The sequence below is a fragment of the Genypterus blacodes genome, unplaced genomic scaffold, assembly GCF_046128005.1.
Source record: "Genypterus blacodes isolate CSIRO-AG114 ecotype Tasmania unplaced genomic scaffold, CSIRO-AGI_Gbla_v1 ptg000019l_1, whole genome shotgun sequence".
Classification (NCBI taxonomy): domain Eukaryota; kingdom Metazoa; phylum Chordata; class Actinopteri; order Ophidiiformes; family Ophidiidae; genus Genypterus; species Genypterus blacodes.
This window is the reverse complement of record NW_027466832.1, coordinates 1,663,275-1,680,110: the sequence shown is the minus strand read 5'-3', so window position 1 is coordinate 1,680,110 and position 16,836 is coordinate 1,663,275. Positions and strand designations below refer to the sequence as shown.

At 41.5% G+C, this 16,836-nt stretch overlaps 1 protein-coding gene across 5 annotated transcripts in view; it reads left to right on the top strand.

Moving 5' to 3' along the window:
• ptprfa (protein tyrosine phosphatase receptor type Fa) overlaps nt 1-16,836 on the top strand; it is a 180,697-nt gene that overhangs the window by 124,303 nt on the left and 39,558 nt on the right. For 2 of the 5 annotated variants that reach the window (XM_076141575.1, XM_076141573.1), the window contains 3 exons: nt 1,078-1,290; nt 5,403-5,566; nt 8,517-8,626. In XM_076141575.1, the coding sequence (XP_075997690.1) occupies nt 1,078-1,290; nt 5,403-5,566; nt 8,517-8,626 (487 nt within the window). Of the gene's footprint in view, nt 1-1,077; nt 1,291-5,402; nt 5,567-7,048; nt 7,061-8,516; nt 8,627-16,836 lie in introns of all 5 variants that reach the window. The other 3 variants (XM_076141574.1, XM_076141577.1, XM_076141576.1) reach the window with 2 other exon arrangements.

The following is a 16,836-nucleotide window of genomic DNA, read 5'->3' as shown; positions in this document are numbered from 1 at the left end:
CTTTCCGGAGCAGTCCCTTAGCACCTCGCTGGTTTCCTCTGTCCATCTCAAAATAATACAGCTGAAACACACATACTTTACATATTTTCTTTTCCCACAGGTGCGCTGTATCCCGTCGATAAAGTTCCCTGATAAGAATAGTTTTGTTGTCGTAAAGTTCTGTTGTGTGGTCATAAACTTCTGTTGTGTGGTCATAAACTTCTGTTGCGTTGTCATAAATTTCCATTGTGTTGTGGCTGGCTTCCGTTATGTTTCTTTGATTTACAGGGTTTCAGTTAATGTTGCGTGTGTTGTCAAATTGATGCACGTGCGGTGTCGGGACCACCGTACAAATGACCAGACTAGCAAGTTTAAAGCCAAACAAATGGACAAAAGACTCATTCTGATACACTCAGATACATTCTGATTCCTGATATGAGGAATGATGACCTGCATCACAAATGGATTTTTGTGATGCTCAATTGCTCTTTCACACTGTGAGGATTATATTTATTCATTGTACCTGATCTTAAATGGACAAGTGGAAAACCCACTGAAACAAAATCATAGAGTCACCAAAGGATAGTTTTACCTAACCTGAACAGACCAGAATAGAGAGAAAGAGATGTAAGAGGGACCTGAGTTCTCTGGAGTTTGTGAGCAGATGGCAATCACACTGGTTCCAGATAAGCTTCAAACCATTTCACTATTCTAAAAAATAGTTAGTGAAAATATGAAACACTGAAATGAGGGTAGATGTATGGTTTTTGTTGCAGTTAATTATTGTACAATTCCAACAATTTTCATATATCTGGCAATACTGAACCCACCTGGAGCCTGGATAAAATACGGACCCGACTCATGTCACAGGTCTTGATTCATTTGTGCCCTTGAAGTATGTGAATGTAACTTCTGAATTGGTACAATTGAGCGCGTACTGTTTGTCTCCCTGGACCGGGGCTTTGCCATGAGGCCTTTTGTGTAACTCAATCTGACCTCTGACATTCTTCTGTGGGTTAACACAAAAAAATAGTCATTCAGTTATTATTACAATGGTTTGTGCCTGTTTCTCAGCCAATGTTGTGCTCCCTCTGGCAGCTCCTGGAGGTTGACGCTGACAACAGCTTGCAGAGACAGAGGAGACAGAGCCAGGACTTCCTATCACCGTACATCGCTGCCAAGATGGACACCCTGCCTGAAATCTTTACTCTTGGTGATGAGGAGAATTACAATGGCTACTACAACAAACCCCTCCGTGGGCAGCAGCAGTACCAATGCTTTGTCCTGGCTGACCTGAAGAACCACGAGTCTGTGAGTAACAACAACTGCCCTCCAAATATTAAAAAAAAAAAATATGAATTGATAAGGTTTGAGGGAAGGAAAGACTGAGATCAGCTTCAAACAATATATTCTGTTCCAATGTTGGTGTGTTTCTTCCTTTGTGTTCGTTGGAGGTCGGTGGTCCCCTCCTCTTGGCACATCCCTCTTCATGCATCCTGTGCATTGTAGATGATTTGATAGTGGCGTCTTCCCCATATTGATTCAATCACCACTTCTTCCAGTGATCCCTGTCCCAATGATCACATCATGCAATATCCCCGATGTACCACATGTGATGCATTCAGTTTCCTGATTCACTCATTGATCCTGAAAACCTCTGGACTTGATATCACTGTCCTTTGATAGATGTTCCACTCAACAACACAGTGCTCTGTATTGTCTTGCATTGTCCACTCAACATGTGAACTTCAAACCTCCCTGCTGTGGACAGAAGAAGAATCTGATCTTGTCAGTTACAGATCACCTTAGTTGGAGCTTCCTGAGATCAAAATCTCTCTCTCTGTGTCAGCAGACTTTTCTGTATTATAGTTAACCCTTAGACATAGATCACATCACACAGTTATATGACAAGCACAGTTAAATGGAAATATATATGATCAAACTCATCAACCCCCCTATTTACAATTTATCAGGTGGTATAGCATGTGGTGAGGTGAGCTGTCATATTTGGGTGTGAGAATTTTCATCCCTACTGTTACGACCGCTCATCTCGATCATAACTGTAACTGTAACACAGTAATTTCCCTTGAGATAACTTTTATCTTCTCCTGTCTTTTCTTAACAAAAAGGGGGGACCACACAGTGCAGGGTTTGGTTTAAACAAAAGTTTTAACTAATTTTAATTAACCAAAATAAGCAAAAACATAAAAGTAAACCAACTAAAAAGGCTCAGGCACCAGCCATCCTGGCAGGAGGTTAGAGAGAGAGAAAAGAGAAGAGAAGCAGGCTTTGAGGCCTCCTCCCCAGGGGGATTCAATATTGCTAATAGCCTCTGATGCCGGGAAGCAGCTACCTGAATGGGGAGGGGCAGAGAGAGAAAGACACAACCACACAGGACAAACCTAGGGGCCATCACACTACAGAAGGATGCTGCACCAGAGGCCACTTGACTGTCATTCAAGCCATTATTAAAACAGAAGCTTCATCACATTCCCTATAAATAAGGAAATTAAGGTTAATTTAAATTGCTGCCATAAAGCTGCTGGCAGAATACAGGCAAGAGGAGAGAGAATGTAAAAACAAGGGGAGTAGACTAAAGCATGGGGTTAATGCGGCTGTCTGTGGTACCCACAGCTCATAAACAAGCTGCGGTGTGTGGAATTGGACAAACGAAAAAGGCTTCGTAACAGTGTGATAACTAACAGCAAAGAAAGGAGGATAGTGAGGGTGAATGGTGTCCTAAAGCCTACCTTCCTAAATTTGAGGTGTGGGGGACATCTCAGTGAAATGTATAGCTGAAATTAAGGAGGCAAGAGACACTGCAGTCATTGGTGAGGGAGCTGCTCAGACAGAAATACTGAGTAGGCAAAGTAGTTATGTGAAGTAGTTGTTATTTAGTTGTTGAACTCACTGAACTAATTTAACAGAACATGTGGAAATAGGTTATAGCCAACAAGTACTTACTTTTTAATTTCATTATAGTGTTCAGTCATAAATTCATTTCAGATTGTACATTTACATGAAACTTGGTCTGAAGCCGGTCCTACACAATTAAGGCAAAGTGCATGCAAAGACCTCAGTTCGGTTGAAATTGCATAAATAATAATAATAAAAATAATATTGTATAAATCTATTAAAGACCTAGATTAAGTAATTGTGAAATTGTTGAATGAATTCACTCAAGTGTAAACATTCTAAAAGTGAGATGTTTCCTCATACATTTCCTTACCTGGCAGGTGTATATGGAGAGTGGAAAAATGTACCAGTAAACTGTTTAGAATGCATGTAAAAATACTGAGACTGAGTTCATCATACACCTGACTGCCTAATTATTACAGTTTTGCTATAGCAGTAGCAGTGACATTGAGACCAGCTGAAGCTGTGTGCTCTGTAGCTGTGGTGTCTGTCAAGTTTGAGGGTCAGGAGGAAAGTGGGTAACACATCCTCTTTTTCATTTGCATCAGAGGAAGGCTATGTTACTCATCAATACATGTATGAAAAGCCCATTACAAACCCAAGTTTCCATCACCTACTATGCTGTATTCACACATTAAGAAAGGTCTCTGTGAAGTTGTATGCTAGGGTGTGTGTTGATACAAAGGTTTTCATAAAAGATTGAAAAAGCCCAAAAATGAATTACATGAGGCGATCTGGCAATTGCTTCATCTACAGGTGGTAGTCAGGGATTATATCACTGTCCGAATTGACAATTTGGTGCTTTCCACAAACTTGGAGAAAATTTATCTGAAATACTTGTGAACTGTTTTTCCATGATCTGACAATACTAGTCCCCTGGCACAAATTGTATGCAAAAATATTTTTCCCAATTTTATCAATTAATGTCTGTTGTGAAAATTGCTCCTTTACTGCTGCATAGTTCTTAAAATTTTGGTAAAAGAATGAAATGGGATACTATCATTCCAATTTGAGTCTGAATAACCGTCTGAATAACTTTACTAGCTGATACGACGACGATATAAAACGCTCCAATCACTGATTGTCTTTATTACTAATTTAAAAGTATCTTTTTTTTTCAGCATAAGTACAAGTAACTTTTATTGCCTCAAACGTCAGCTAAGACTTATACTAAGTTGAACTTTATTGTCATTCAAGCTGTACATATAGTGTACATTTGAAAATTATGTTGCAGTTGGCTCACCGGATAGTAAAGTTTACAGGAGAAAAAACAAACAAACAATGAATAGCTGCACCATCCTAGCTGTGTTTTGGCTGTGATTAGATTCAGTCACACTTAATTTTAATGAACAGTGTACATGGAGCATCAGCCCAGTGCAGTACAGCTGCCTACTATTTTGACACAGTAAATAGACAAGTATGGAGGGGAGTCGGAGATTTTAATTATTAATGCCCAGATGCTTAGCATCACTTTGGTTCTAGCTGTGGAAACACTCCAGACCTTTGTTAATAGATATTTATCTCATTCAGTACAATTACTCTGAGTATTTCTCCTTACTGCAGTGTAAAAATGTGATTCAGCTGTTTACATCAGTGTATGCATACACACTGAGTGTATGACACGTTTCCTAATTGCAGAATGTAGGAAATGAGAAGGACACACATGTCTGAATAATTCTATTAGCATTTTGTGTAATCTAGTTCTGACCAACAGCTATTAATTTAATTTCAAGAAATATCTTGTAAGTTTTAAATTGCCTATAAATGAATGGATTGTTACCTGTCATTGCAGGGAATGCATGAGTGTAACATGCAACATCACAAATTCTTCTACTCCAAGAAGCTCTTTCTTCTGCAGCGAGACGAAGTATCGCCTAATTCATTTACCTGAGCGGTACTTATTCATTTCGCTCCTCTTCTGATCCCGCGGCCCACTTTGGGAACTACTGGGGTATACAAATACATTTGATTTGATTTGATTTGATTGATATCCTTCCATCTATGTCTGAGTCAAGCAGCTATTGTTGTGTCATTTATCTAGTGGTAGCTTTAATGCTACTTAGCTAGCTACTACACGTCTACACACCAAACAGCAATTCTTGATGACAACATACCTCTGTGTTGGGCTGTCTTTTACTTTGTTTATCATCTAATCTAAAGAGCGAATGCCTTTGTTGCCTTTACCTTGAGCCAGCCCTGTGTATAGTTGTTATGTGCAAGTGTTGTGGAGTCATTTCTCTGCTTTAATGTTGTTTGTTAGAGGTGAAATGGTTGTTTTATCTGTTGGGGAGAGATGAAAGCATATCATTGCACATGGGTCATCGGTGATGTAGTATACCTCCTCTTTTGTTTTGGAGAGAGAGGGAGAGAGAGACTTAATAACCTCATAAATGTATATCATGATGCGTTCCTGACAACTGTACATGTATGTCCACTTCAAGTATTGTGATATATATTGTGATTTAAGTGATGTAAATTCACTGGCAATCTCATATGGTCATTTGCAGCAGAGGTCGTTCGCGGCCAGTCCATTCTCCGACCCAATCAGTTTTAAGCTCCACGGTGGGATGGCTCGTCACATGGAGGACCCTGAGATGCTGTGGGTGATGGGTCCAGTGCTGGCTGTTATCCTCATCATAATTATTGTCATTGCCATTTTGCTATTCAAGAGGTAAGTCTGTAAACACAATTCGTAAAAATCACCAAAATTTTAACAGTAAGCCAGTCGATGTGTCTCAAAAGTTACTCAATAATTGCAACAACAAAAAAGCCCATGACATTTCAGATGAATTAAAATATACAAGATTTGAACCACGTAAAATGTTCACCCTATTTGTTCCATTAAGGTCTGGTTGTTTAGAGCTTGAAAAAGAAGTCTTAAAGTGATAACACTGCCTGTCTGTTACAAGGCAAGGCAAGACAATTTAATTTATATAGCACATTTCAGCAGCAAGGCAATTCAAAGTGCTTTACATAAAATAAAATAAAAGCATCAGGAAAAGAAAAGGACACTTAAATACAATTATAAACAGAAAAATGTAAAGAAAATAAAAAGTAGTTTCCCCCTTAGTTGTTTTGCTTTGATTTATGACTCGTGAGTTGTTTTGTTATACACCTGTAAGTCCCGGTTGCTTGCTTATTTTGAAGAAGACAGGTGACCTTCTCTTTCAAAGGATTTCTATTTTATTTCTGTTTGAGTAAGATGGGTCACCTTTTCGTTCAAAGGATTTCCATTTTTATCTCTGTTTTGAATAAGATGGGTAACCTTTTCTCTTAAAGGATTTCTATTTTATTTCTATTTTAATAGGACAGGTCCCTTTTTCTCTGAAAGGATTTCCATTTATTTCTATTTGCGTAATAAGATGGGTGACCTTTTCTTTCAAAGGATTTCCATTTTATTTCTACCTTTTTTTTCTTTTTTTGAGTAAGTCAATAACATTTGTAATTTTGGAGTTAAAGTTATCTACAAGCTCATTGACTGACATCCAAGAGAGGGTGGGTGTGGAAGAAAAATTCTGGATAAATATTTCACTGGTGTTTTCAGTTTCATTTTGTGATTACCGCTGTTTGAATATTTGTGTGCATGTAGATAGTGCTATCAAAGAAAACACAGGAGTGATCAGAAATAGCAACATCGGTCACCACAACCTTAGAAATGTTCAGACCCTTGGAGATATGTAAGACCAGGGTATGTCCCTTATTGTGTGTGGGTTCTGTCACATGCTGAATCAGTCCATAGTTATCAAGGACACAGCACAGTTCTTCGGTCCATCTGTCCTGGGGGTTGTCGACATGGATGTTAAAATCACACTCACACTCTTCACACAGGGTCTTGATTTGTTCATGGTATCTGCGCTTGGTATTGTGTCAAATTTCATATAACTATGTTAATGTACATTAAATGAGAAAGAAAGTTAAATAAAAGTTAAGTAAATAGAAATAATACACATAGCTATAAAGCGACACATGTTCATTTGGTATTGGTTTGAGCTGGAAAGGAAAACCATTTGTTGCACACTGAAAGAGAGGAGTAGTGATGAATTTGCTTCCTCAGGTGTGCTTTCTCAGCTGATGACTTGTCAATGATTTCTTCCTCTTTTCTCTCTGTCTCTCTCTCTCCTGTTCACGGCCTCTCTGCTTTCTGTGGATGCAGTAAAAAAGAAAGGTTAGTCCAACTATTGCTGTTCAGCACCACTCCACTTTGTGTAGCTTGGCACATCCATTCCACAGCCTAAAAACATGCTTTAAGTTCAGATGTCGTGTTTTCTGACCGAGGTGATGTGATAGGACAGATGCTCATTGTTGCTGTTATTCTGCGACTCCATTGTCTCTGTCATCATACATTTGTTTTCCCAACACCTTCCACTGACAGCTCTGTGTCTTCAGGGGGTTTTGTACATTTTGGCATGTCTCTCTCTCTCTCTCTCCCTCTCCCTCTCCCTCTCCCTCTCCCTCTCTCTCTCTGTTTCTCACACACTCTCTCTCTGTCTCTGTCTTGGTCTCTTCCTCTCTCCCCCCCTCTCTCTCTCACACCAAATCAAACATCCCATACTCACATTGCTTTCCTCACTGTTACACACTTACCCTGAAAAAAATCCACTATATAAAGGGGATGCCGTGGCCGCATCTCATGGTAGAGATTTTATGAAGCACCAGGGCCAAAGCCATCCGGATGGCCCCGTGCCGATAAGGCCATTGGCCCACCCTAAACATGCTGGAGAATTGTTAATTGGAATGTAAGAACGCTGCACAGCAGTGGCAATATTGCCCAAGTGGCAAAGGACATAAGCAAGAGGGATATTGACATCATGGGCATCAGTGAAACTCACTGGACAGGTCAGGGAAAGATGCAGCTGGAAGATGGCGAGACCATGGTTTATTCTGGAAGGGATGACAACATTCATAGAGAGGGGGTAAAGATTCTTATTTAAAAAAATGCAGAGATGGCTCTCATGGAATGGACTCCAGTTAGTGAGAGAATGATTCAGGCTAGATTCTACTCCAGGCACATAAAATTGACCATCATACACATTTATGCACCCACAGAAGAAGCAGACGAGCAGCTGAAGGATGAGTTCTACACAAGACTGCAGGATGTAGTGGATAATAGGAATGTTAATCGACATGAATGTCGAATAGTATGAGAGGAGGAAGCAGGATTTGACTTCGGAGAATTGATAGAGGAAATAGCGGTTAGTGAGCCAACTATTGGAGAAGTAAAGGACACAGTCACAAAACTAAAGAAAGGAAGGTGCCTGGAATCGATAACATTATGGCTGAGTTACTGAAGACTGACGTAGACTTTTCAAGAGGATACATGAACTGCTGGGAAATTGTGGAGATCGGACACCATCCCAGAGGATTGGAAGAGAGGAATGATCATAAAACTACTTAAGAAGGCAAACCTGAAAGAGTGCAAGAACTCGAGGGGGATAACATTGCTGTCTATTGTAGGAAAGATACTAGGAAGGATTGTGATTGACGGGACAGAATTGACAAGAGATTGAGGAAAGAACAGACAGGCAATAGGAGAGGAAGGGGAACAGAGCAAATGGTTTTGTGTGAAATTGCCTGGCGCGTGTGGGTTACATTCTTTAATCACTCCTCCTCCACTCTCTTAGGAAACGGACGTCTCCAGCTAAAGACGAGCATATGATGGCCGTTAAGGACTCCCTGTTGGCCCATTCCTCTGACCCTGTGGAGATGAGGAGACTCAACTATCAGACACAAGGCATACACACCCACAAATACACACATGTATACAAACTCTCTGATGTCTATAAACTAGTCTTAAAAATGTTCCTCTTTTTTTTTCATACAGGAAAAAATTTATTAAAATAAAAATGTGTCTCTTGTACCTTTAGCACGTTTGCAAATAATAACCACAAGAAGTGTTGAGTGTGCATGATAAAACATCTAAGGAAGAGGCTACCATCCCCTGTCTTCCAAAGCAAGAACACACTTTTTTGTTGTTGTTGAATATTTTTATTGAAGAAAACGTTTAACATGACAATGAGCATGCAGTCACAGAACCCTTTCTATATCATAAACATGCCAGTTATAAAGTAGTACCAAAGTGAGTATGCAATTATTTCCCCCACTTTTACTCACTACATAATGCTTAATAACTTTTTAATTTTTTTTTTTTTGCGAACCAATTTCTTTCCCACAAATGTCAATGTCTTTAAATCAGGTCGCTCACCAGCCGTTTCTGAGTAGCTTGCAAAAGGTTAAAAGAATACGTACATTTGACAACGCGTCACTTGGTAAAGCTGTTACAATTTCTATCCAACCAAATTCACAGACATCACGCCCCCATTTGTCACGAAAAGATTATACGCCAATCAGCAGAACGATGTGCGCCAGCTCCCGTCCGAGAGGCGTATTTATTTTTTCTGCAACTTAAAACAAGACAGATTGATAGGATGGTCTTCTATGAACACTGAGAAGACTGGACGTTTGAACTGATGTTTCAAGCAGGGAGGGGCGGGGTGTGCTGACGGTCTACTACAGGTACAGAGCAGGACAGAAAGAAGCAGAGATGAGTGACAGCTGGAAAAAAGCAGCATTTGGATGCATTTTTACAATTGTGACAAAATAAAGGCAGAATTAAGCCATCATTACATTCATTTAGCAGACGCCTTTATCCAAAGAGACTTATCACCCGCCAAAGAGGGGGGAGCAATTGAGGGTTCAGTGCATTGCTCTGGGGGACCTCGGCAGGGTCTCGAACCGGCACCCCCCCGGTGCCCAGGCGTAAGCTCTACCCACTAAGCCACTGCCTCCCGTCATGTCCACTCAATCCAGTGTATTTACTTCCAAACAGGAAAACATTCTAAAACTGTACGACAGAGAACGTGCTTCACTGCAAGAACATTCCTTAACTATTTTAATTCCTCATGAAAATAGTACCACATTCTCTGTCATCTCATTAATATCTGAACATACTGAATGCATGTGAAGTACAGATGTTATGGGAACTACAGGGAATGTGAAGGGAAATTGTGACAGTGATATGTGGACAGACAAATGTGAAATATGAAAGGTATAGTATTAGTAAAATCAGTAATAACATTGTTTTTTTAGTTTTTTTTTAGATTAATATGATGTGAATTCATTAGTGTGAGCTTGACACTGAAAATGTATACAGAAAAAAAGAAGCTCATGTTGCTGAATTGAAGTACATTTTGATACAAAATGTGAGTGTTGGATATCGAAATTTTGTAGATGTTCACACAGAATGCGCTTACTCAGCTGATGTGGGTGGAGAATCAGCCATTTGGACAAATGTTACTAATAACATTAAACATGAGTAGCTCTCGGACACTTTTATTTTGTCAAAGTAGCTCTCAGTGGCAAAAAGGTTGGAGACCACTGCTTTAAATAAACAATAACATGAATCCAACATATTGTAGGGAACAGATGAATGGAGGCAGAAGATGTTATCTATCATCTATTACCAATGTGTGTCATTTGATCTACTGTGCTGTCAAACGAATCTATGAAGCCATCAAAGCTGCCACTTGGAGAAAACCCACAGCCACCTAAAAGACAAACATGTTGAATACTTCCAAACTAGTCTCAAATCCCTCCAAGGTCAACAGACATTGATGAGAATGTTTTTATGTATAAGAAGATGTTTATACAAGGCACTAGGCCCAGTTTGATATAAAACACAATTTTATACAATATAAATATCGAACAAAAAGTTCGGAAATTTGTGTTTGCTAGATTATTTCTCTGTTGTAACATCTTGGCAATACATCTATACTATAGAATGTATGCCCCATTTGTAAGGAACATGCATTGTGGGATGAGCAGCACAGCTGAGTATGTGGGTTGCTCATGAAAAATTTGCCAAATCTTCTCTGCCAATGTCAAACAGCTTATTCTGCTGTTGCTATTGACTCTTGTTTGGTGTTGTTTGGTGGATTGGATGATTTAAGTCTATCAGTAACAAGGAAGAAACAAGACATGTTGGCAATTTTACAATTTATTCATTTAACAAACAGTCAAGAGCCTCAGTAGCGTGTGGAAGAACCTTACACAGCCACAACAGCCTGCTCCTCATGCTGGTCACCAGCCTGGTCACACACTGCTGTGGGATGGCATTCCACTCCTCAACCAGGATTTGTCGCAAGTCAGCCAACGCGGTTGTGTTGGTCACTCTAACACGAACAGCACGCCCCAGCTGATCCCACAAGTGTTCAATTGGGTTGAGGTCAGGACTGTTGGCAGGCCATTCCATTCTCTCTACTCCCAAATTCTGGAGGTAGTCTCTGATAAACCCCACTGCAAATTTTTTCATGAGAGCAACCCGCACACTCAGCTGTGCTGCTCATCCCACAAATGCATGTTCCTTACAAATGGGGAACCATTTAAAAAGGGACTAAACAGGCTTTCCAACGGTATAAAATGTATTGCCAATAAGCATTGCTACAACAGAGAAATAATCTACCAAACACAAATTTCCAAACTTTTTGTTCGTTGTGCATATAGTAGGGGTCCCCGCTCCATCTCTCCATCAGTTTGGGGGTCTCTGGCCTGAAAAGTATATTTGAGAGTATATTTGAGAGTAGCCTTGCCTTACCCTCCTGGTATCCAGCAAACTCCAGTGTAATAGTTTGCAGGATGAGCCTGGTTGTTCCAAATGTGTTTTTTTCAATTCTGCATCCAAAAACCACTTTCACAAAGAACCCTGCACATGCATAAGCATGTTTATGTTTTAGTTTGAACTCAAAATGTAGTTCTGAACCAGCAAAGATTGTTGAACTTCTCGAAAACTTTTTTTATTCACATTCTCTGCACCCTTACTCTTCATCCCACCTCTCCTTTAGTGGGGAGTTTGTTGTCCTCCATCAGATAGGAGGTATGTAGCTCTCTTATTACTAGGAGGGAATTTAGTTTACACCACAATTAATTCATCAGCTTGTTCGTCTATGACCTACGTTGTGAAAACTCAGTAGGTGGCCAAGATCGGCTTGAAATGTACAGCTCATTTATGAAACCCACTGATACTATCCACTGCATCTCACACTATCATCCCGCTTCTTCAGTAACATAGTATGAAGTCAAAATTGATATGTTCAAGCATCTAAGAAATTGATCCATATCTAGGGACCTTAAACTTCCCCCGCATTTGGAAAAAGTAAAGCATGTAGAATCATGCTAATTTGATGTTTTGATGACATAGATGGATGTGAGCTTTGATTTTATGGCTGAGCATTAAGATTATTCAGGCCAGTTTTGAAAGGAAATCTAGATAATAAGGGAAAAATAGAGCTTGTGAAAAAGGACAAAGTCATAATTCAGAGAAAAAAAAGCAAATTTTATAAACAGACTTGTTCATATAGTAACATTAAAAGAAAGATGTGATATTCAAGATTCAAGTTTATTTGTCATGTGCACAGTAGCACACAGGTCATACTGAACATTAAAATTCTTTATGACGTGACAACAACAGCAGCATATTGAAATTGAATTGAATGTGCAATAAAAAGATTGGGCACAGTACTAAGTAAGAGATAAAATGGGATAAAGTGCAGACCAGTCTATATACAACAGAATAAGAATATATATAAAAAAAACTGAATATTACTAATAAATAAATCTATAAATAAATCTAAAGTGGCATGAGTGCCGATGGAGCAGAGTGCAGGGTGAAAAGTCATTGGTTCAGGAGCCTGATGGCCTGGGGATAGAAACTGTTTTTAAGTCTGGTTGTCCGAGCCCGGATGCTCCGGTAGGGTCTACCAGATGGCAGAAGGGTATACAGTCCATGTGAGGGGTGGCTGAGGTCTTTGGTGATTTTCCTTGCTTTTCTAAGGCATCCTGTGTGATAGATGCCTTGCACGGGGGGAGGTTGGAGCCAATGATGTGCTCCGCTGTTTTTCCCACCCACTGGAGGGCCTTGCGGTCCTCAGCGGAGCAGCTGCCATACCACGCAGTAATGCAGCCGGAGAGGATGAGTAATGCAGCCGGAGAGGATGCTCTCGACGGTACACCTGTAGAAGTTGGTGAGACTTTTCGTAGACATCCCAAACTTCTGGAGTCTCCTCAGGAAGTATAGGCGCTTCTGGACAGTTTTCACCACCGTGAAAGAATGTCTAGTCCAAGTGAGATCGTCGCTGATGTGCACACCGAGGAATTTAAAATGGGAAACTCTCTCCACCTCGGCCCCATTGATGTGAATAGGGGCGTGCTCCTCCTGCCGTTTCCTGTGGTCCACAATCATCTCCTTCGTTTTGCCGACCTTGAGAGAGAGGTTGTTTTCCTGGCACCAGGTTGCCAAGGCACTGACCTCCTCTCTGTAGGCGGTCTCATCGTTGTTGGAGATGAGACCCAGGACGGTGGTGTCATCAGCAAATTTGATGTTTTGTAAATTTGAAGAAGGGGGCTGAGTAAGCAGCCTTGGGGGGCTCCAGTGCTCAGGGTCAGTTTGGAGGAGGTGATATTACCCATTCTCACCACTTGGGGCCTGCCCGTCAGGAAGTCCAGGATCCAGTTGCAGAGGGAGTTGTTAAGACCCAGGATCCTGAGCTTGGGGACTAGCTTGGTGGGCACAATAGTGTTGAAGGCGGTGTGCACAGTCAGGGCGATGGCGTCGTCGGTGGATCTATTACGCCGGTAGGCGAATTGAAGGGGGTCCAGGGTGTCAGGAAGGGAGGAGCAGATGTGGGTTCTGACTAACCGTTTGAAGCACTTCATGATGGTGGATGTCAGTGCTAAGGGCGGTAGTCATTCAGGCAGGTAATGGAGGGTTTTTTTGGGTACAGGGACAATGGTGGTCTGTTCGAAGCTGGTGGGAACTACAGACAGGTACAGGGAGAGGTTGAAGATAGAGGTGAATACCCCCCCTAGCTGGTCGGCGCATGCTCTGTGCAGTCGTCCTGGTCCTCAGCTAGCCTCACTGAAGGGGTGTTGTTGCTCGCCTCAAACCGTGCGTAGAAGGTGTTGAGCTCATCTGGGAGAGAGGCGGCGGGCAGGGCATCACTGCTATTCCTTCCCTTGTAGCCTGTGATGGAACGTAGTCCACTCCACATGCGTCTGGGGTCAGGGCTGTGGTAACAGACTCCAGCTTGTCCCTGTAGTCTCTTTTGGCATCTCTGATGGCCCTCTGGAGGTCGTATCTGGATCTTCTCAAGCTCTGGGTCACCCAGGGTTTCTGGTTGGGGAAACACCTGTGACCGTCGGAACGACATCATCAATGCACTTGGTGATGTAGGCAGAGACAGAGTCTGTGTATTCATCGAGGTCTCCATCGGCTGCATCACAGAACATCTGCTAGTCTGTAGTCTCGAAGCAGTGCTGGAGGATGGCGGTGGAATCCTCACTCCAGCGTTGTACTGTTCGAATAACCGGTTCTTCTTGTTTGAGGCGTTGTCTGTAGGTGGGGAGGAGGAGAATGGAGATGTGGTCATACGATCTATGATTGCAGTGTTATGAGAAAATGGTAATGTAAGCATTCACAATAATTACTCAGAGGTATTCAGACAGATGACAGACTCCAGTCCAGATACAGACTGTTATACCAGTGTTTTTCAACCAGTGTACCGCGTGAGAGATCGTCAGGTGTGCCGTGGGAAATTATCCAACTTCACTTCCTCCCCCCACCCCCTCAACAGAAGTGTTGCATTCAATCGCAGCGCAGATTTCGAAGCACCTTTTTCCCTGAATGTTTCTCAGATAAGACAAACTCGATGTGTGATGATGATGTGATGTGTAATGAATGCACATGCATATTGGACAGACACATAGGTACAGCTGTAAAACAGTGCTGTGCAAACACTCAGGATAATATTGCATCCCGCTGCTCCACCTCTTCTTTCCTGGGTGCTGTCCTGACGGAGCCCTGTGCTGTGTGTTTCCTTGCTCTTTCCTTCCCTCACAGATTCCAATGCCCTCAGTTTAACAAACACTTCAAATTAGTTTTTCTCTTGTGTTTCACACTTGCGTGTTCTCATCACCTTCCTCCCTTCCTGTTATACACTACTCACCTCTCTGTCAAAAAGATGAAAAAACAAAAGCTTGAAATAAAAGTCAGAAATGCAATTAATGTTTTTAAAGTGGGACTAATCTAAGATGTACACTATCATATAAGTGAGGAAAAAAAAAAAATATTGAATAGTTAAATGCAGAGCTTGCCCTTAGTTAACAGTTTGCTGATAGAAGAATGTATACAATCAACACTCCTTTCCACAGTAGATATGTGATGTAACAGGCAGATTTTTGACAGATGTTACATCAAACTAACTAACAAAATAAATTAGGGCTGGGCAAGTTAACACGCTATTATTTTTTTGAAAGTCAGTTGCTCACAACTATAGTCGAACCAGAACTATATAGTCGAACTATAGGCCGATATTAATATAGTAATGTGGAAGATGTCGGTCTAAGGAACGCACAGCGAATGACGGCACGTATGAGCCTCCCTCAACACGCATCATCACAAGAAGAATACTAGTTAGATAAAAAGGAGAGGGCTACAAAAGCGACAGCGTTACAACGTGCACCAACTGTTGCTTTCACTGGAGACTACTGGACCTTGCTGGGTAACCATGATTACCTCGGAGTTACAGTGCATTATAGTGATGAACAGGGGGGACTGCATTCACTGCTCTGACTGGAATGAAACAGAAGACATTTTGCTGAAATGTGCGCGGAACATTTTCATGTTGCACAGCATTGGAAGTTTTCAAATAAAGTCTGCACAATCTACAGCTCTAAACCTTTGACTGTATTTCCACACACCCAACTAACACAATAATCAAATTTGCCGACGACACAACTGTGGTGGGACTCGTTTCAAACAACAATGAAACCCACTACCATGAGGAATAGACAAGCTGACAGATTGGTGCATGGACAACAACCTAGGACTCAACATCAAAAAGACATCATCGACTTCAGGAGACACCATGAGGACCACACTCCTCTTGTCATCAGGGGAGAGGAGGTGGAGAGGGTTTGCTGCTTCAAGTTCCTGGGGACTTACATTAGTGAAAACCTCAAATGGACTGTCAACACCTCGGCCCTTGTCAAAAAGGCGCAGCAGCGACTCTATTTCCTATGCACACTGAAGAAGAACCACCTGTCTGCAGAGCTGCTCAGAGCCTTCTACCAATGCTGTATAGAAAGCGTCCTAACACACTATGTGACAGCTTGGTATGCAAACTGCACTGAGGCAGATCGCAAAAACCTCAAAAGGACTGTTAAAACAGCAGGAAAAATAATTGGACTTCCACTGCCCTCTCTGGAGGACATTTTTAAGACTTGTTGTCTCCGCAGTGCCAACACCATGCTGGAGGATGCATCCCACCCGTGTAATTCCCTGTTCTGTCTGTTACCCTCTGGAAGGCGATACAGATCACTGAACACCCGCACCACCAGACTGAAAAACAGCTTCTATGTAAAGGCTATAAGTGAACTAAACAAAATCAAACGTTAGACAAGCTACTACCTCAAAAGTCAACTGTGCAATAATGGGACATCTTGTGCAATGGGACTGCTTGTGTTTTAATGTATGAATGGAACTGTGTGTTGTTTATTTATTGTTGTGTATTTGTTACTGTCCTGAGATTCAGGCACAGCACAAATGCATTTTGTTGTATTTTGATGTACAATGACAATAAAAGCTATTCTCTTCTATTCTATTCTATTCACTTAGCGCAGATATTGCAAAAAATATGATCACCGTTTCCAGCGTTCTATCACAGTATCTGCGGAACAGTGTGTTTGACAATGTAGCTCACTGAGGCAGTAGCTCAGTGGGTAGAGCTTCCGCTTGGGAACCGGAAGGTCGCCGGTTCGAGCCCCTGCCAAGGTGCCCCTGAGCAAGGCACCGAACCCTCAATTGCTCCCCCCTCTGCGAAGGGTGGTAATGTAATGTAAGTCGCTTTGGATAAAAGCGTCTGCCAAAATTATCGTAATGTCCTGGCCAAA